At 37.2% G+C, this 21386-nt stretch overlaps 1 protein-coding gene across 4 annotated transcripts in view; it reads left to right on the forward strand.

Moving 5' to 3' along the window:
* Nucleotides 1-21386, forward strand: part of WWC3 (WWC family member 3) — a 101531-nt gene extending 80145 nt beyond the window's left edge. The window contains exons 12-23 of one of the 4 annotated variants that reach the window (XM_031051055.2): nucleotides 4520-4640; nucleotides 5397-5471; nucleotides 6484-6570; nucleotides 8833-9025; nucleotides 10474-10641; nucleotides 11275-11426; nucleotides 12118-12277; nucleotides 13773-13937; nucleotides 15212-15304; nucleotides 16322-16552; nucleotides 17289-17416; nucleotides 18842-21386. In XM_031051055.2, coding sequence (XP_030906915.1) covers nucleotides 4520-4640; nucleotides 5397-5471; nucleotides 6484-6570; nucleotides 8833-9025; nucleotides 10474-10641; nucleotides 11275-11426; nucleotides 12118-12277; nucleotides 13773-13937; nucleotides 15212-15304; nucleotides 16322-16552; nucleotides 17289-17416; nucleotides 18842-18908 — 1640 coding nt within the window. In that variant the 3' untranslated portion in view covers nucleotides 18909-21386. The remainder of the gene's footprint in view (nucleotides 1-4519; nucleotides 4641-5396; nucleotides 5472-6483; nucleotides 6571-8832; nucleotides 9026-10473; nucleotides 10642-11274; nucleotides 11427-12117; nucleotides 12278-13772; nucleotides 13938-15211; nucleotides 15305-16321; nucleotides 16553-17288; nucleotides 17417-18841) is intronic. The other 3 variants (XM_005151427.4, XM_031051052.2, XM_031051053.2) reach the window with 3 other exon arrangements.

Genomic DNA, 21386 nt, shown 5'->3' on the forward strand with positions numbered 1-21386 from the left:
TAAACAGTTCTAGTGCCCATATTGTAGCTTTCAGACCAAAATAAACAGGATTCCAGAGACCAGCATGTCAGCTTGTGCTTAAATTAGTGCCATGAAGAAGCTTCCTGAGGCTTTCTTTAAACCTCAGATCAGACCACAGCATGTCTTCACCCACTGTGGTAAGTGAAAATATGTAGTAGTTCATTTATAGCTCATACGTGTTTCCTAGAAGTGAAGGCCTGGTGTGAAGGCCTAGGGAGCAACAGGGTGAGAGTCAAGTTCCTGCTTTGGTTTTCCCTTTTCTCCCTTCTCTGTCACATTTTATACATTTCACATTTCTTCGACAGCTTTTGGCAGAACATGCCTGTGCTACCTGCTGTCACTGCTGTGGTGTCCAGCTCCTAATCGGGGGTTAGACTTTTCTCTGTGTACAACAGAGAGCTTTGTGTTCCTTTTTGAGGAAGAACTTATGGTTAAAAGGGAGCCAGGCTGCACTGCATTGTTTTGGTTGGTTGGGTTTGGTTTTATTTATTGTTTTGTTTGTTTCTTGGTTGGTTTTTCTTCAGTTTGAAAACAATTTCTTAAGAAAAATTTCTGTTTTTTGGCTGGAGTCATGACTACGTTGAGCTCCACACTCATTAGCTGGTGGGTTTGTGATCGTAATATAGTTGTGTGCAAGTAGCAGTCGGAATTTCGAAATAATTTTGAGTTTGTACTTTTGTTTTTGGAGAATTTGATAGAGCATCAAACTTGTATATCCCAGTTTGGGAACCCCCAGGTGTTGAGGGGTTCTGGTTTTCACTAAAGTACTATGCAGTGTGCTTTGCTGCTGCCACCCAATGGCCTGGTAGTATAATGCGATGCTGGAACGCAGGAAGTCTCAACTCTGACAGATCTTTTGCCTGTTCCTCCACTAGAAACGAAATGAGGTAATAGTTGCAAATTCTGAGTGCCTGGAGGCTTAACATTGCATAAACTGCACATACGTTTCACTGAAGCAACACTTGGGCAAGTTCAAGGAGATCTTCAGGACCTGCAGTTTTGATATTCAGTTGCTGATCTGCTGTTTTACATCTATCTTGGACATGCTGTGAAAGATGTTAACAAGTGTGAATGGAATGAATATGCCTGAGAGATTAAATCCATCATAATTGTAAAGCTGGGAGTGGGAGGAAATATATTATTAAAATACTGGGCTTAATATCTTCACTATCTCTTGCTTTCTATCCTAAAATAATCTTTCAAGTGCTATGCTTCCTTTAATGCCTAAATAATCTATTGTTTGCAAAATATTGCCATAAACCTAAAAGGTGATTTATCATTGTGTGCTTTTCATTTTGTCTTGTTTCTCATGCGGCACAAGAGAAAAATTCGCTGTAAGTGAACCTGAATTACTATTTACTGTGCTGTTTTTGCCTGTAATTCCAGTGTGGTTTTCTGTGTGAAGTGTTGTTGGTTTTGGGGGTCTTGGTGGGGTTTTGAGTTGCATGTGAAGAAACAGGAGATTTTGCTACATTTGTTTTTGTTTGACATTGAGTATCTAAACAGCTGTATCTGTTTAATCATTATGGCATACTTAGATTTTTGCTATGACAACTAAACAATATATTCATGGCTGTAGTTAAATTCCTGGAAAAAGTGTTCTGTGACCTTCAGCTTTGTTATATTATAGTAATGCCTGACAGCATCACAGTAGGTAAGGTCTGTTTGTGTCTCTGATGCCGTTTTTGAGTGTTTGACTCTTGTAGAAGTGCATTTTGAGCTGATGTGCGGTATTTGTAATCTTCTAAGCTTGTGAAACATGCTTATGTATTATTTAGCTATCTTGGACATCAGCGTTTCCTTTGAAGTTCACTTTTTATCTAATGATACCTGAGAACAGTCTTTTAATTGGGGCTGTCTGATACTTATCGAGATTTGGCACCTAGTAGTTCTGGAAATTCATCTATATTGTTCACTGATTTTCTTACTTAAGTAAGAAAATGACAGGTAATTGTCTATAATAGAAACTTTATTTTTGAACAATTCTTCAGCTTCCGGCGTTGGAAGGTCCGCGACATGTGTTGTACCTTGTTCTGTCTAAAATAAGATCTGGTATTTCTTTTTTCTTGACCAGTTTTTCCTGCTGACACTTTTTTCTTTTTTTCTTTTTTCTTTTTTCTTTTTTTTTATGTCAAGGGCATGTTTTGGCATTTGCATCTCTCCCACATTCACTGGGATTGTCAAGATGTTATCAAATGCTTCCAAGGCCTCTAGGCAGTGAGCAAATCATTGTCAAGTTACAACATTGTTGTAACATGTCAGTTTTTCATGAGATTATATTGATGCTTCAGATCAATTTTTCCTTCCAGACAAATTGAGAACATGAACCTCCAAAGGAGAGAGCCCTGGAGGTCTTTCATCCCTTAAATCTACACAAAGTGTTCACAAAGAGGGGTGAGCCAGAGGCCTATTTACAAAAAAGAAGTTATCCTACTGTAACTTGTTGAAATTAGTACAGAAATTATGGAAGCACTTTCATACAAAACTTAAATCAATTCTGTGAAGTTCAGCCTCTTTCCAGTGATGTAAGGTTATTGGGAAACTTCTGCATTAAGGTATGCCTCTAAGAGTGCTACTTTTTATTCTGCATAAATACCGGTGACAGAACTCAGAGGTGGGCTCACCAAATACAGTTCCTTTGCTTTCTGTGAGCTAGCTTGAACTTGTCTCTGCTATGTGGTGAGGATGACACAAGTTAGTACCGCGTGGTGTGTGGTGTACAGTAAGGGTGCAGTGCTGTAATTGGAGGGGTGGGGAGGATGGTCCTTTCTCCAGGCACAGAAACAAATGCAGATTGGGCTTTTTCTGGTCAGCAGATTAATTCCTTGCATAGCTGAAGCTGACTAAATCCTTCACTGAATTTGGAGAGAAGGTCTGTAGGGCTAATTAAGGATCCATAGGTACAGAGAACTGGCTCTGCTGATGCACAGGAGTTTTAGCTTCAAACAGGACTCTGTGCCTTTTGGGATCCTCAGCTATTTGTGGCTTGGTAACAGGAATGTACCTCAGGCTGGCATAGGACTGCCAGCCTCAATGCATCCTGTTTGCCAGTCCTATGGTGGGTTAAATCTAACCTATCCAGACACTTCTGTTGACAGCAGTGGTGTGGTTGTGTTAATCTGAGGGAGATTTATATCAGGCTTCAAGCCCTGATGTCCTGTCCTGGTGGTGCTTAGGTGAGATGGGTCCCATGCAGGGGGCTTGCTCACTGTCTGTGCCTCAGCTTGGCTCTGCAGGTGGACCTCAGGCCATGGACTGGCCTTCTGCTGAAGGAAATGTACTTGTTAGGTACTAGCATTTGATTTTTGGTGCCTTAAGATAGTGTGTAACAGAGGTATTTGACAAATTTTTACTTTGAGTAAGACATGTCTCAGTCTTAGTTGGGGGCAGTAAGCTATAAACATTAGCTGGTGCTTGTCTCCAGTGTGGTGTGCACTGTGCTACTGCCACTTAAAATGCTGTCTGCTGAAACTGTGAATGCTTCCATGCTGTTTGAGTTTCTGAGCTTGAGTAGAAGCAAGTAAGATGCTTTCTCCATTTTTATATTGACCTCTCTGACACTGCTTTTCTGCTTTGAGAATAATCATTGAACCTTAAGCAAAAGAAGAGCAGGTTGGTGAAAGCTCTTCACTGCACAGTGAAGAAACTGCACTTCCACAAGTCTGTTTTAATGGCTCTTGCTGGGATTTGAAGGAAAACAATTTCACATTAGGAGCTATCATTGAAGGATCAAAATCCTGCCTGTGCAATCCTTGAGCATTACTATTTGTGCATGTACTTTAAGGGAGTGGTAGCTGTTATACCTACTACACTTAAAACATGAAAATCATTGCTGAGTTAGCTATTTATGGTGTTGCTGGTGATTCAGGGAAGGGTGAAAGAGGGGATTGAGTATTGTGTCCTCCTCCCCCAGCTGGTTTTCAAAGTCATTCACTAAGAATTTGAAAGAACAGTGGTCTGAGTGAGTTGGAAAGCACTGTTTCTTTTTGATAATGCCTCTCAGACTGTAAATAAAAGCTGCTATTATGTGATGGTATAAACAATATGCTTTGAGACTTTGTATTAGGAAACAAATGAGAACAAAACCTCACATTGTGTTATCTGATAACTTCTTGAAAGAATTAGTCTCTGTGTTTGTTTTCAGTCTATTGTACATTCAGTAGGTAAATGTTAAAAGTTTAGGATATCATGTGTACATATGTTGAATTAATGTAAGTCTTCCTTCAGGAGGGATTATTCTACCAGAAAAGCATTTAGTAACAATGCAGTTGGTTTAGACTAAATCCTGTCAGAGAGGAATTAGCCACAAACTTCCTTCCGTAATTCTCCCACATAACATCTCCGGTCAATTGTATTCTAGGTTTTTGACTTAAAGTTGGATGAGAAAAACAATGAACTGCATTTGTGCTATCTTGCCACTAGTTTTGATGCAATAAATGTTTCTTGTTTAATTTTTAAGAGGTTGCCCTGAACTGATGTTGTCTTTTCTCCATGACAGCTGTAACTCTGCGAGGAGACAGTGGTAGAAGATCGGAGAGGAGAGCCAGGCGAGTTTCAGCATGTCTCTCAGATCATTCACTGGCTAGTGACAGTGGCGTGTTTGAAGCTTTAAGCAAAAGGTCAGGTGTATAAATGCGTAGTAAGGTGGAAATATTCCTGTTCTACCATATGGTCCAAAAGAATTTGTTGTGAATTTCTGAATAAGCTTTCAAAATTGCTCATTCTTAATAACTTAAAAATACTAGATTGCATGTTTAAAGTAGCTTTTTACATGCAGTTTTGCTGTCATCTTTACAAGTGCCAAGTGCCTTTTGCTTTGTTGCCTCTAACATTTTAACACCATACACTTCTGCCTTGAAAGATAGTTTTCTCACCTTATTAGTCATGAATTTTCTTTCAGTGAGTTCTAAAAAAATAAAATTATACACAGTGTGACTTACAGTTCCTGGTAGTATGTGATAAAAGTATAAATGCAAAGAAGAAATATATGACTGCTAAAGATCTGAAAATGTGTAGGTTGGCCACATGATTGAAGGATGGAATTGATGATTGTTGCTTTATGTAGTTGTTTTAACACAATGAACAATAACTGAGAAGAAGAGGTTTTGAGATGCTAAAGAGAAATGGAAGACAGGATAAATATTAAAATAGCCTAAGTGGTTTTGAAAGACGTATTCTAAATCCTCATTTTTTAAAATAATTAATTACTACTTCTGTGTGTGTTTGTAAATAGATATTTCAGTTCCTTCTATATTACCAGTCCCTCCTGTATTGCCAAACAATTACTTATATCCACACATCACAAAATAATTGTTTCATTATGTTTCAACAGCTTAGGTCAGTATGTAGTTTAACGGTACTTTCTGTTCCTGCAGGAATGAAGATCTGGAAGAGCCTGTTTATGGTGATGCTGGCAGTAATGAAGAACCACAAATACATGTTGGATTTCTGTGAGTATTTACTTCTCTTTGTCCCTGACAACTCAGGATTCTTGGGTTTGTTTTTTAACTTCTTAATAAACTAAACTGCAGTTGATAGTTTTAAGAAGTTTCTGAACCGACAGCCAAGTTTAGTGGATGTACAGATTTGTCAGTCACAGGCCATTTCAATGCTGGTGACTTAACCACAGTTCATTCAGTTTCTTTTCAGTGTTGGCTGGTAAAAAGGCCTTCATTACTTCTTTCAGTAGGATTTCTTTTCATTCTCTGAGCCATTAGTGTGAACATGGATATAGGGATATGTCTCTCTTAGCAAGATCTCTTTATGCCAGGTAAGGGAGGATTACCTTACAAAAGTCACAGGTGAAGACACATACAATTACAGTTCCCAAACAAAGCTTTGAAATCCTGTGCTTAGGGCATACTGTTGTTGGTACTGGGAGCAGCTTGGGGACAGACAGATCATAGCAGTGTGTGGCAAGATGTTGTATCTTCCACATCCCTCCAGAATCTCTAAGTGTTGGAAAATAAATTTCCAAGCTTGGCAATTTTCAAATCTCAACCAGGTTTGTTAGTTCCATTTCAAAATTCGTGTGAAAGAGTAGAGGGTTTTATTTAATTTCATTAACCCATTAAAATAATGCAGACTGATTTTGTCTAGTGTAATTGATGTTACTACACATTTTGTGTACACACACATAGATACGTATGGTGTAACTGTTGAAACCACGGACTGTATTTTATGAAACCTGTTCACTATCAAGAGTCACAGTAAGGAATGTTGTTCTTCTCAAATTGAATAATGTTTAATTCTCTTAGTTCTGATAAACTCCTTACTGTAGCTACTAATAATGTTCTGTTATCAGAGTGTAATATGTGTAATTGCTTTTGATTTAAACAGATTTGTGTAAGAGATTTAACAGCAAAAGGTGCTTTTACATTCTGAAAATTTTTAGTCTGTCATTTTTAGCTATTAAGCAAAATATTGATGAATGGTAACTAACACAGGAAATTTATTTTCCAGGCATGACAGTGGAAGCGAATGTCTGTTAGTCCATGTATTGCAGCTGAAGAACTTTACTAGTCTAGTTGTTAAAGAAAACTGCAAAATGTAAGTTTAAATTTCACCTGAAGTCTGATCATTGCTCCTTTTGTGCCTTCTATAGTATTTACGGTCGTAAATACCATAGGTTTGTTTGCTTCTATGCAGAATTAAGCCATTTCTGGAGAAGATGGTATGTCATAATTTACATGAGGAAAAGGTGAATTTTATGGACACAAAGTGTCCCTTTCATAGAACCTCTTTCATAATGGTCAGATAACAAGCATAGTCTCTAATGACCCATGTTCTTACATGTTTGTTATGCACAGAAAAGTTTGCAGACATCTGTGGCCATTACAGCTGGCCTTGAATTATCAGTGAAACACCCTCTGAATATAATTTTAGCACAAATACTAGCTAAGAATTAGTACAAACAAGTGATTTTTGAATTTTTTTTAGCCTATAGCAGCTTGTGCTTTTTTTATTTTTCAAATTCCATGTCACATTATGTAGAACATTGCTTAATTTATTCCAATAAATATTTCTTAAACAATGTTAATGTTGCCATAAACCACTATTTTATCTACTGATATGTATCTTAACATATTTTAAAGAAATTCAACACATGAAAATTGTTGATCTTTATCTCTGGGAGAGGTTGTTTATAAACTGTGGAAAATGGAAGTATGATAACGTTGTATTGTAAAATAAGTAATTCTGTGGGATTTGTTAGATTGACATACATCTCACTGAATGAGTTGATCTTTGAGAATGCTTAATCTTTTTAACCCTGAAAACTTCAGGTGGAAATTCTTCCTATAGGTTAGTGCATTAGTGTTGGTCTTTTGCTTTGTTTTCAGTGTGAGTGCAAGGGAAAAAAAATGGATAGGGGGAAAAAAGTGTTGAGTTATACTCAGCCATGTTGCCTTGTGATTAGTAAAAGAAGCATCATCCGAAGAAAGTGGAGTCACCAAAGAAAAAAAGTCACTCTAGAGGGTTTGTTGGAACTTGTCATCAAGCAATTGGGCATCTGAATGACTCTCAAAAAGGCCGTTCATGCTTCTTAGTTAACTACCCATCCTTCTTAGTTAACTACCTGGGCTGGAATAAAAAGAAACTGCATGGCTGTAGCATAGATCAGCTGGTATGAGTATTCAGAAAGCTTTATTTTACAAAACAAGAAAAAGCTTTTACCAGTTTAATGAACTCCTCCATGCAGCTGTATATTCATTGAATCAGTTGTTGGGGGCAGCAGGGGGGAGGTTACCTGCAGCAGAGGAGTTGGATCATTCCCTTTTTACAGCATGTGAAACTGTTTAGCTGACTGATGCTCCACACTCCAGTGCTGCAGTTCCATCATAGTGAGCTCTTCCAGTTGTCCTCTGGCCATTTATTTGAATGTCAATGTCAACCCATCTCTGCTGCTGTAAGAGTTCATGCAGCCATGTAGACAACTTGAGTGAGCCTCTAAGCTGGGTTAGGTTTGTTTGGCTTTTATTTTTTAATCTTGAGTTTTGGGGAGGTTTTTGGTAGCTCAGACAAGTTTTCTAATCTAGTTCACAGCAGAGTTGCAGGAAGCTGTTTGCTGGCACAAGGGAAGCTATTGCTAAAACCCAGTTATTGCAGGTGCTGGACAGGCAGTCAGGACAGGGAGAACATAGGAACACTTCTGAAGTAGCTCTGCTGTCTTCTATCAGATTGAAATGGTTGTGGATTTTGTATATTTTGGTTTTTAGGTGTTTTGGAATCTGAAATGAGATGGTAGCATGTATTTAACTTTGTGGGTTTTTTAGGATGGCAGATGGATGCAGTGATTGCAGATTTCTTTTGCCATCCTTTTGTGCTGAGTTTCTTAAGGGGAGGGAGAGGAAGGTATGCTTAGTGGGTGAAAGGAAGAAATGGGTCAGTGACACTTATGGAGCTATTCAGTAGCTTAAATGTTGGCATGTGTTTCCATTTGAAATAGCATAGCATAGCACCTGGCCTCCAGCTGCTGCTGCTCAGGGGAAGGCTGTAGCTCTGTAGATCCTGTGTTGTATTTGCTAGCCCAGTGTAGATGCCTTGGATACCTCAAGGCATCTCAAGTGCCACTTGGTGCCTCTCCTTAAGAACGAAATAAAAAAAATATTATTTTTTTTTTAAAGATAACATTTCCCGACCAGCCTTACAGATTGTCCATGTTAAAAATATAAATTCCTATAATGAGGATATCCCAGAGCTGATTCTTAAAAGTAGAAGTTGCATTGATGTTTTTGCTTAGCTTGATTTTGAGAAATGCAAAATAGCTTTCTTTGTCTCAATTGTGCTATTTGTCTATTTTGCTGTTCCCAGTCATGTGAGAGTTTATTTACCACCACTTGAGTCAGGCACACCAACCACTTACTGCTCTAGAGCTTTGGAATTCCAAACTCCGTTAATATTTAATGAAGTTTTCCAAATCCCCGTGCATTCAAGTGTTTTGAAATTAAAATCACTGCAGCTGTATATCTGTTCAGTTGACCATCAGCAACAAGAAGAATTATTGGTAAGTGGTCCTTTTTCTTAAAAAACATTTGGTATGGGAAATTAAAGTTGCTTGAAGAGTAATTTTAAGATAAAAAGAGAAAGTGAAGACTTTTACTAGGGAACTATTCATTAGGGACTGTAGTGACAGGACAAGGGGTAACAGGTTAAAACTTAAACAGGGAAGGTTTAGATTGGATATAAGGAAGAAATTTTTTCCTGTTAGGGTGGTGAGGCACTGGAATGGGTTGCCCAGGGAGGTGGTGAATGCTCCATCCCTGACAATGTTCAAGGCCAGGCTGGACAAAGCCTTGCATGGCATGGTTTAGTGTGAGGTGTCCCTGCCCATGGCAGGGGGGTTGGAACTAGATGATCTTAAGGTCCTTTCCAACCCTAACTATTCTATGATTCTATAAGACATCTCTGTTATATATATAAAAGGCATCTCTGTAACCTCCAATATCTCAGTAACATGTTGTATCCTGATATGGCATTATTTTGCTGCTTCCAGAAACTTTTCTCCATTGTCCTTTATACACCTGTTTAAACAGAGCCCCAGGGAACAAAAATCTTGGAAAAACAATACAAAGATTTTTGTTATTATTGTTCTTTTCTAATTAACTGTTTCTTTACCCTTAAAGTTGAGCAGAGTTTTCTGCATACATTTCCTACTGCCTTTACAATTAGAATCATTACATCCAGCTGTTTGTTTTGGTCTAACTAGTGAATGCATTAAAACAAAACAAAACAAAACAAAAACCCAAAATGGGCATGGATTTGCTCACAGTTGTTTTTCATTTAGGTCTCCACACAGAAATTTCTTACATGACTGTTGTTGGATGGAGTAGGGATTCTTTAATGTAGGGATTCTTTAATGTAGGAGTACTTTTAGTTGGAACCCTCCATTGAACCTGTTTCCACCTGAATGTAAGGATGTAAGGGAGATGTAAGGATGGCTTGGAAGGTAGAAAAATGTTTATGGCCTATTTGACTACCTTACAATATAAATAGGCAGAAATACATGTTTTCTTTTTTCTCCTCTGGGAGATGACTCTGAGAACCAGAGAATGGAAGGTATCTCAGAAGATAGTTCTCTCAGAGGAACACAGATTCAAGTAATACTGTTAAAGTAATATTAATTAAAGCAGATTTTGAAATCAGATATGTAATTAAGAAGGTTGTTTAATAAAATATTAAAAATAATATCTACATCAATCATGGAAATTTCATTTTTCAAGTTAAAAAAATTGAGTATCTACTCTGATCCTTCCTGGGAGTTGGCAAGAGACAAGAAATTCAATGTCTTAGATATCATAACATAACAGAAAAAAACTATCTTTTAAGAGATGCTGTTAATATTTGATAAAGTGGAGGTTTTACACTATAATTAAAATATACTGCAAGATAGACACCTTCTCATTTCAAGAGTATGTTTACCTTATTGTGGTCAATGATTCTTGTCTTTTACAGGGCATTGCTCAGATAAACCTGACTGATGCAGAGAGTTCTGGTGAGATGCAGCTTCACTGGTATACTGTTCAGATCTTCACTGGTTCAGACCCTCAGAGAGCAAAGAACAAAAACCAATGTGAAGAAAGTATTCCCCGGTCTTCTGGAAATGTAACTACAGTTAAAACAGTATGGCTCTGAAAAAAGTGATCTGTTTACTTTGACCTGCTTAGTGCATGGTTGTGATCTGATCTCAGGTGCAGCTTGTTTTTGAGGTACACAGAAGGTGATACCTTAATTTGGCTCTTGTGGCAAGAGCTGGATTTTAATAATTAAAAGCTAGATCGTGTCTGGACAGGTGACTGAAACTGTATTCTGTGTATGTTTGTATGCACACTTCCAGGCCAGCTAACTAAAATGTATTAAAAATTTCTGCACTGCACTTCAAGAGGTTGTCAAGAAAGGCTGTACAGTTTCCATCCTTGGAGATATTTTCAGCCCTTGGCTGGGCCGAGGGCAACCGGATGTAGCTATGAAGCTGTCCCTGCTTTGGGCAGGGACATCAGACTAGGTGACCTCCAGAGGTGTCTTCTGACCTAGCTTGCTGGATGATGCATAGAGAGATGAACTCTGCCTGGTTTCTCTGACAAGTTGCATGCATGGAACATCACATAATTTTTGATTATTAATATTCAGGACAGATTTTGTTCACTTGTATGTTTCTTGAAAAAAAGGCCATGGTTTTATTTTGTTTTCTCTCAATGATATACATTAAATACATTACTTTGCTCAGTTTTATTTGAAGTCTCTTTCACTTTTCAGGATGCAGTGACAGCCCTGTTAGCCAGGACCACTGCCCAGCTGGAAGCAGTTGAGAGAGAGTTAGCAGAAGAGAGAGTGAAACTGGAGTACACAGAGGAGGAAATCCTGGAGATGGAAAGAAAGGAAGATCAGGCAGAAGCCATATCAGAAAGGTAAAAATAGTTTAAATACCTAACCAAACATCTGAATTATATTTAGGCTGTGGGTATAGTCTGAAATACAGCAGGAGAAACCGCAGGTCCTTATTCTGAGATGTGCTTCTGGTTAGTGTTAAGAGTATAAAATTCTATTATTATGTGATCATATGCAAACAGGAGAAAACCATCTCTGAGTAGCAGTCTGAATTTAGAGGACTTGGAATCTGGGGAGTGGGAAAACATTGTATCAAACAAACTTTGCTAAGGAGGCAACTGTAATGGGTCTGTAGCAGCACTGTACTAAAAAATAAATAAAATTTTGTGTGGACATTGGAAAATAGCAAATATGTGCATTGCAGTGCTTATGGAGAGAGCATGCAGCACAGCTCTTTGCTATTTCAGGGTTTGTTACCATGCTGTTTCACCATTTAATAGTACTCCTAGTTTGTTACATGAGTTGTGTTATTCTTTTTATTACTATTTTCTTTTGGGAGTTGTATGGAGTTTGCCATGAAATGTGCTTGCTTGTCTGCATCTACAGAAATGCAAGTGGGGTATGTTCTCCCTTTGAAAATTCTGTGTTTTCGTTGGAGAAATAATACTCTTAAATGATAAACTGTCCTGGATAATGAAATATATAAACATGATGCGTAACTGCATGGGTTTTTTTAATACCTACAACACTCTTGTGATGTTCTGATTTTAGGAGTTGGCAAGCCGAATCTGTTGACAGTGGATGCAGTAATTGTACGCAGACTAGTCCTCCTTATCCAGAGCCATTTTGTGGGGATTCGTTAGCTGGACACACGTTTGCAGCTCAGGCAGGCCAGTACAGTTCTGGAAAAATGCAGCCTCTGCCACTAAAGGTAATGACAGAAGACAGTGCCATGCTGGCTGGTGCACACAGAGTGTGTTACTGCTGCTCCTTGAGTTTGAGTCTGAATTGATCAAGACAGAAAAGAATCAGAAATGACATTAACAACATTATATGAGCACAACCTTCATCACAGTGGTGTGCCTTTAAAGTTGCTAAAAATGCCCTCTTTAGGACTGGGGGTATTTTATTTGCTTTCTAATTATTTCTGGCAGAATTAGTTTTTTTATATCAAAAGCAAGCTAGTTTTACTGTGATCTCTAATCTGTAAATACACACTTGTATCAATATCTGTGTTGACATGAAATTGTAACAGAAAACATGATTGAATTCCAGTGCTCTTAAAAATAAGAAAATTTGAAGGAATTGTGAAGAAAGAAGCTTGCTTTTTTTATGACTTGTATTGCCATTTCAGTGTTACAATAAATACAGCTGAAATTTTCAGAACACTTGTGCTGAAAGTGATATATTTAAAATCTTTTGTATTCAAGATATGAGATATAGAAAATAATCCCAAACAAGCTGAAATCAGCATATTTCCATTGAAACAGAGGAACATAAGCTGTTTGTATTGCCTTCAGGGAAGATTACACCTCCTGTCGAGGAGTGAATTATCTTAAAGTTTGGGAGCTTTGCTAGAGTAGCATATGTTGTCTGTATTTCTGAATATTTTTGTGTTCTTTTATCTTTGTTTCAACAGTCTCTCAGTTCCTTTTTATTGAGTTTCTTTTCCTTATCCTTCCGCTACCTAAAGGGGCCTACAGGAAAGCTGGAGAAGGACTTTTTACAGGGGCATGTAATAATAGTACAAGGGGGAATGGCTTTTAAACTGAAAAAGGGTAGATTAGCTGCTAGGAGGAAATTTTTCACTATGAGAATGGCGAGGCACTGGAACAGGTGACCCAGGAGGAGCTGTGGCTGACCCATCCCCGGAGGTGTTCAAGGCCAGGCTGGAGGTGGCTCTGAGCAGCCTGGCCTAGTGAGAAGTGTCCCTGCCCATGGCAGGGGAGGTTGGAACTGGATGATCTTTAAGTGCCTTCTGACCCAGACCATTCTGTGATTCTGTCATTTGACTTCCTCCCATTTTATGGTGGTTGTTTCCTTCAGAAGTCACCTTGCTTATAGGAAGGTGGCTCAGTTTTCTTCTGTTTAGGCTGGAGATCCAGTGGTGGCTTGGCTAATGCCCAATTCCTAATTCTAGATGTAGTCCTTATACTCTGCATCTATGATTCGCATTAAAAACGCATCTGATAATTGTTACTGTTGCAGCAAAGGCTTCTGAAAGGTATTCTTACACTTTTGAATGGCCTAGTTTTAGAACTCTTTTTAAAAATAAGGTGATTCATCCTCAGTTCTCTGTGCTCATTAAAGCTTGAACCTAGCAAGGCAAATTGTTTATTTTTGATATCATTGAAATGCCTGATTGGTTTTGGTGAAAGGGAGAAAATAAGGAAAAAATAAAAATTTTTCCTTCATTGAAATTTTAGGTGGATAAGGAAACTAACACTGAAGATCTGTTTCCTGAAGAAGTTGCTATTCTTCCAAAAGAGAGAACTAGCCGCAGGCCACGGGGTTCTGCTTTTGTTCGCAGCAGCACTATTGTTCGTTCCCAGACCTTCTCGCCTGGAGCACGAAGTCAATATGTTTGCAGGGTGAGTAAGGCTTAAAAAGGAGAGGGAAAGAGCCTCCACACAAGTATTTTGTACTTTTTTGATTATTTCTTATCTTACATTTATAAGGAACATATACTGCTTTTAATACTAGTGAATAATCTTTCATTGAATTTAAATATTGCAGTGGGGAAGAGGTTCCCTGGTTCTTTTTAAGAATTTAAACCTGAATTTATTTAATTTAAACTTTAAGAATCTGTGGCAAATTAGGTAATAAGCTGTTTCCCTGACAACATTAGATGTTAAGCCAGTTATTGATTTTACAGAGGTACAGTGCTGTCTAATATATAAACATTTGACTTAGAAGCTGTGTTTAACTTTCAGGTATGTAAGACTTTGGGATGGGGACTGAATGCATAATCTTCGGGTTATTGCATGAATACTGTTACGACTCTAGTTGCTGACATGAATGTCAGTCATAGGGTGCCTGTTACAGTGGGATCTTGGATTCTGAGGTGCATTGGTTCAAGTAATTGAGGGTCAGCACAACAGTTTCTAAGTTTATGTTAGTTGATTGCTATATTCAATGGCAAAAGGCTTATAAGTAGCTGGTTCACAGTATTGCAGATCTGTACAAATTTGCAATATTGGTGAATGCCCATAGCTTTATTTGTACTCATTCATAAGCTTTTGAGAGCTTGAGTTTAAGGGCACAGTAATGATTTTTAGCTTTTATTCATGTGCCTAAACCATTTTTTGCTTTCTTATTTGCATTGCATGCAGCACCCTTCATATTCTTCAGCTGGATTTCTGGATTCCATATCTGTTTGTTATATGGGGAATCTGAGTAAAGCACCCTCACCAGAATAAAGGTAGTGCAAGAAGGGAAAGATTGCTAAACATCCTCAATCTGAATTTATTTAAAATTAGAGATGAGGGGCAAAAGTGGAAGACTATTGTTTGTGCCCACGATAGTAAGTGCTTTAGGAAGAAATACAAGTGTATTTAACTACTCTCTTCCCTGTTGTGGCTTTTTTTTTTTAGGTCACATTGTCCTGAATATGTAACAGAACGTTTGATGAAATTTAGCTGTAAAACATTGATGGTTTTTAAACTTTCTTAATTCATTGTAACTATACAGCATGAGCACTATTATATATATTTTTTTAATAAAGCTGAAAAAAATCAGTTGCTTAAAACAAGGCAGCTTCAATGAATTAAAAAAAAAATCTCAAAAGCAAAAGGAAAAAAAAAAACAGTTTTCTTAATGCAGATGATCTTGTAAGCAATATCTTTTCAATATCTTTTCTAATCAGCTGTATCGCAGTGACAGTGACAGTTCAACTCTGCCAAGGAAATCCCCTTTTGTCCGGAACACATTGGAGAGGCGTACTCTACGGTATAAGCAGGTATACTTTGGAAACTTGGTTTTGCTTTCCACAAAGTTGCTAGAGCAGTGGTACTTTTATACCTTAGCTTTAGTTGTCTGCAGGTACATTCTGCAGTTTTTCGGCAATGTATAAGGCTTCTGTACTGTAATAAGGGGAGGGGTACCTTTTTGGGTTTTGGTTTGGGTTTTTTAAGTTGAAACATAGAGAGTGAAATAGTTGTGAACAATTATTGAGGAGGAGAAAAAGAGGTTTGGCAAACAAAAATTCGTTTAACAGGGACTGAATTCATATTGATTTAGATGTAAAGCCTGTTACTTAAAAATCTAATTTTATGATGCAGAGTGCAGGCTGAGAGAACTGTGTGTGAATGTGATGCAAAACAGCCAGCTCCCCTTCCATGCAGCCTAGCAAGCTGTAGTATTTGAGGCCTAATTATTCAGGAATGAATAAGTTAATTTATTCTCTTGCCTCCATGTCACCCTGCATGCTGCCGAATAAGAGGGCAGAGAAGGGCAGGTAAAGTGTTAATGCCTTGTATAAAAACTGCATACAGTTTAGCCTGGTCAGCAGAAGTTAATTTCTTGCTGGTGTAGGCAAGTAGGCAACCATGCCTCCAGTTTTGATTCAGAATGTACCTTAAAATCAGTATTGAATAAAGCCCTTTAAAAGGGGAATCTTGCTCAATGCAGTATTTTCTGACATCATGACTCCATTTGAGTTTTTCATATTGTATCCCTTATGTCATCATAACATGAAAAGTTAGTTCATAATCATAAATTAGTTACATAGTTATAAGCCAAAAGAAGACTGCAAAAGGAGGTAATAAACAGTAGTTGAAAAAGTTTATATGGTACAGAAAAGCCCTACAGCTAATAAGCTGAATTTCACTGTGGGATATAAATAATGTCTTCAAAACTTTGTGTCAAGAAAGTCTTTGTGTGTGAAGTGTACAGAAAATGTACGTTCTATCTAGCTAAAGATAGACCATGTTGAGAGTAATATATTGTGCATTTTGTTTGAATCCTAATAACTTAGCAGTCCTGCAGATCATCTTTGGCTGAGCTTATGGCAAGGACATCCTTAGACCTGGAGCTGGATCTCCAGGCATCCAGAACTAGACAGAGACAGCTGAATGAGGAGATATGTGTTTTAAGAGAGTTGAGACAGCGTCTGGAAGATGCCCAACTCAGAGGGCAGACAGATCTACCCCACTGGGTCCTTCGGGATGAGCGATTCCGAAACTTGTTGAAGGAAGCAGAAAGGCAGGTATGGTAACATAAATTGAGCACTCAATGTGTTCATAAACTTCTGATTCCAAAATTGCTTAATAGTGACAAGATGTCTAAAGAGCTGTTTTTACAGAACTTCAAACAATTAATGTTGCTTATATGGTCTTGAAGTTTAGCACAATACTAGTAACAATTGCATCAATTATTACCAAACTGTATTTATTTGAGGACAGTTACTGGAGAATGACACTATTTGTCAATGACACTTTTTGTTTGTTTGGGGGTTTTTTACATATTTATTATTGGAACTTTAATAATTTCCTTCTGATATTTGAAAGAAGTGATTGCTGATTAGATATTTAATTTTTACAGGTATTTGGAATGTTCCCTAAGTATGTGATTTGTTTTTTTTTCTTTTTTCCCTGCTGGAGAGAGAAGTCATAGGCAAGAAGTGACACAAACTGCCCAACAAACAGAATTTGTTATTGGATTATCAGAGAGGAAGAGTGAGCCTAAACTTATTCTGAGGTCTTGTTTGGCAGATCTATTAGCAGTAAATTTCAGAAATTTAATACATGTATGTCTGAAGAGCATTAAGAAATGAAACAACTCTGTCAGCATTTTGAATTTATAGATCAGCTATTTCAGACAATGCATTTGTGTAGGTTTACTATGGTGAGTGGGCAAAAAAAATAATTATTTTAGCCTGGATATTAATTCTTGTGTTTTATTTATTCACATGATCGTTTTAACCATTATACTCTTATTTTCAGACCAGACAGACCAAATTTGAACATCACCAGGAGCAAGCAGCTGAAAAGATGCTGAAGAAAGCATCAAAGGAAATATACCAGTTGCGTGGGCAAAATCAGAAGGAGCCTATTCAGGTGCAGACTTTTAGGTAAGTGGTACTGTGTACTGAAATAGCAAAGCAACATTAAGCTTAAATTCTGTGTGTCTTCTATATAGGTAGTAATTTTTAACTGCGTATTGATTTGGACACATGAGTTTCCTTTGGATTATTTATAGTGCAAAGAGCCAAAGTAAGGTAAAATTACAGTGTTATGATTCTAAAACACATGAGATATAAGTAAAAAAAGAAAGGTCTTCAAGTGCAGCTGTATCTTGAAGATACCAATATTAAATGTGATTCTTTCAAGTTAGCCTAGTCACTATTAAGTTCACATAATTTGTCAGTTCTTCAATGCAAGCCTGTGGCCATATTTTGTTCAATATGATGCATATATCTATAATTACTAGTAATACTCTCTCCCTAAAAATGAGTGATATTCCAGCTTTCTCTCAAGAAGCCTTTTCTTTGAGCTTTTTCTCCTATTTCATGTGTGTTCACACAGTATGTGTTTTCTCTTAGCTTTATGTTTGGGATTGTTTTTTATGACTGTTTATTTTGTGTAGAAGTGGCATTGATGAACAATATCCATTTCACAGGAAGACTTTATTACTTAAGCATTACATTTTTTACAGTTCTTATTAGAAGAGTGACAGTAATAAAATATTAGTGCAGCATAGATGTGAAGGACAGCTCAGCTACTGTGTTACACCATGTTACTATTTCATCCAGTGTTCAGATTTTTAGAGTATTTTTTTTTCTAGGGAATACTTAAGTGAAATGAAAATGTTGTCTGTCCTTTAATGTACTTTTTTTTCCCCCCGAATTATTGGAAAGGCTTTTTCACAAAGATGGGGAAGGAAGTAAGAGGAATAGAAATTTTAGGATTGCTTTTACATCTTCTGTTTCTGGTATGTTTGGTGGTTTGTCTACTGAGATATAAAAAGCTGTGGAACTGAATAAAATGAAATGTAGATAATGAAGCAAGAGCTGTATTTCTTGTTTAAATTCTTGCCCTTTTTATTCACACATCTGTTTCTTATGACACTTGCTTTGCAGCATCTACTGTTTGCTCAGTAAAGAAGCAAAAAGATGACTGGATGCCATTATTTTCTTTTTTTCTTTTCCTTTATTTTTTTGGTAGGCATTATTGCAAAATGAACTTTGCATTGCAGAAGGGGTTTATTCAGGGCTTGTCCTGTGAAACCTTTTTACAGTCAGCTATGACAGATGTTAGATGAGTTGTATAAAGCTTCCACCTAATTTTCAAAAGTAGCAATAGTGTTCAACAGAATGTTGCCAGAAGTATACAGTGAGGTTCAGTAGTTTTTGCATGTCTCTTGTACACATATAACCCATTAGTTCATTATGTAATAAACAAATAGTAACCATTAACTAAAGAAACTGTGTTCTTGGGGGTAGGAAAATGTAGGCATATATTTAACTTGCTTCCTTTTTATCTTGTTTTGATCACAGAGAGAAGATAGCTTTTTTTACAAGACCAAGGATTAACATACCTCCTCTGCCAGCTGATGATGTATGACATGTTGCATTGTAAACATGAAGTATTTATCGCTTTTATTTTAATGAAGTTATTAGATTAGCCAAGTTTCCTAAAAAAAAAAAATTGTGCAAAAGCTAATATACACGTTTTGTAAAAAATAAAAAAAGTAAAAAAAGTAAAAGTAAACAAAACCATATATATAAATATATATACATATATATTTTATAATAGCGACTGCAACAAGGCTTGGTTTTTCCTTGTTGTGAAACTGACATCTCTGAAGACAACTTATTTTATAAAAGATCGACTATCCTGTTAAGAGCGTGTACAGTTTTTATGCTGTTTTATTTGACTTAAAGGCTGGAAGACAGAAACAAAGTGAGTTCAGGCAAATTCACTGTAGTGTAATTTATTTATAGTGCCTTTTTTCCTTGAAGGAAAATACCTACTTTAAGATGTATTTTAAGACTGAAATTTTGTTCTTCAGTATTTGTCATACAGTAGAATGGAACCATTGAGCTGGTTTTGTTTCTGATACCTGAAATGAAAATACTATGTTCTAAAATTGTCACTTTTTCAGCTTTATTATCTGTAGCTTATTATGTACATTGTATCCTTTAGCACTGTCTGTGTTATAGCAAAATATTATCACCTGCAATGCCTTTAACACTGATTAGAAGTGATGTTAAACATTGCAGAATTCATTTGCATGTTCTTACTGTGCACTAATAGATTGTTTTCATTTCAGTTGTGTCTAAAGTATCTTTATATTCTTAACTAGATTCTCAGTTTAAACGGAGGAAGGAAAAGGGTGACAAGTCTTTGTCTTGCTGTTTAATGGAAAGGGAGTAAAAGAGCAATATGAGCTAGCTGTGTGGAAAGGCCACTAAAGGAATATGATTGCAATTTCTCAAATTTAATGATTATGAACTGATTCAGGAAATACATATGTGCTGATTCCAGAAAGCAGCTGCCTTAAAGAAGGGTGCTTAAACATGTGTTCATCCTGAAGGATGTATTTTGGGATTACTGCATGCAAGTTCTTTTGAACAGTGACACTTTCCAGGAGGAAGGTGTATAATTCTGGAAGGTACAGCTCACTTGATTGCTAGTTGGACCAGCTAAAATCCAATAGGAAATATTTTTACTTGTGACCATTTTAATGAAAGACTGTCACCCTAAATTCCCGAGAATGCCAGTTTTGTGTCCTTGCATCCTGCAAGTATGTAAAAATACTTCTTTACTAAGCTACTATAATAGAGTTCCTCATATTTTTCTAATTATATGTTACCTATAAAGAGAGGTGCCCAACACAAGACTGGTTTTGCAACTTACTGGAATCTCCTAAAAGGAAGATCCCGCTGTCTCTTCATTAAAGTAAAGGTTGAATTGGTTCCAGATTTCTGTATGTCAGGAAATGAAAGCAACAACAGCCAAAGCCTAAATGTACTTACCAGAACCAACCAGAATATTTTCAAGTATTTTGTAAGTAAGTGTTTTTTGTGGGATTCAAGAGCTTATACTCTGTTACCTATTGAAGATCAGGAGAACCTGAAAGTGAAACTGAGTTGTTTTTACTTGTTTAAGCTGAGGCAAAAAGTAATAGGGGAAAAGATTGTAAACCTAAATCATTAATCAATGAGGATGATTACCACAGACCTTTAAGGTGGTATTCCCTGTTTCCTAGTATGGCCTATAATCATTGCAGGCATCAAGTGATTAGATCGTATAGCAATATACGTAAAATTAGAGTATATTTAGCATTTATCAGGCTAACCATCCTGAAGTCTGTTTTTGCCAGTAAGCTTCAGTGGGCGTATATTGAGTTCCTTGGGCACAACTAGACATACTCAAACTATGCAGATAAAAAACAAATCATGTAAGAAATTTATAGTGTTTGGGTGAAAGTCTAGGGACAGCAAGCTTTTCAGTGCTCATTACTTGAACAGTTTGTCAGAATTTCACATCTCATTTTCAGTGGAGGCCCTTACATAGTAGTGTTTATCAAAAGTTACCATGCAAGGACACTTGCAGAAGTACTTGCTGTATATTAAGAACAGCCACCACCATGTGTCCCTTGAGGGTGGTCAGGTACTGGAGGAGATTGCCCAGGGAGGTGGAGCTCTGTGTCCATGGAGGGGTTGAGGACTTCACTGGACACATATCCTGGAGCATCCTGGTTGCATTAGGCCCACTTTGAGCAGAGTTAGCATAGGGATCTCTCTTCCTCCCTAAGTTAGTCTGTACCTGTATAACTAAGGGGCAATATCTGGTGGCCTCTCTGGCAGGGGTTTCAGCTGGTGTGTTTAAATAACGACTGCTGTGAGATGTTGTCAGTGTATCTTGTGGGTCTGTGATTCTGACTGCTGTAATGAGTTCTGTCTTGATGTGGTAATGAGATATCATATTCAGTATTCATCTCTCTTGTTTTTGTCACAGTTCTGTATGATTGTGTCATTTTTGTATTATTTGAAAGTATTTCTTCTACAAAATAAAATAATTTGCCATAAATGGAAA

The sequence above is a fragment of the Melopsittacus undulatus genome, chromosome 2 (assembly GCF_012275295.1).
Source record: "Melopsittacus undulatus isolate bMelUnd1 chromosome 2, bMelUnd1.mat.Z, whole genome shotgun sequence".
Lineage (NCBI taxonomy): Eukaryota > Metazoa > Chordata > Aves > Psittaciformes > Psittaculidae > Melopsittacus > Melopsittacus undulatus.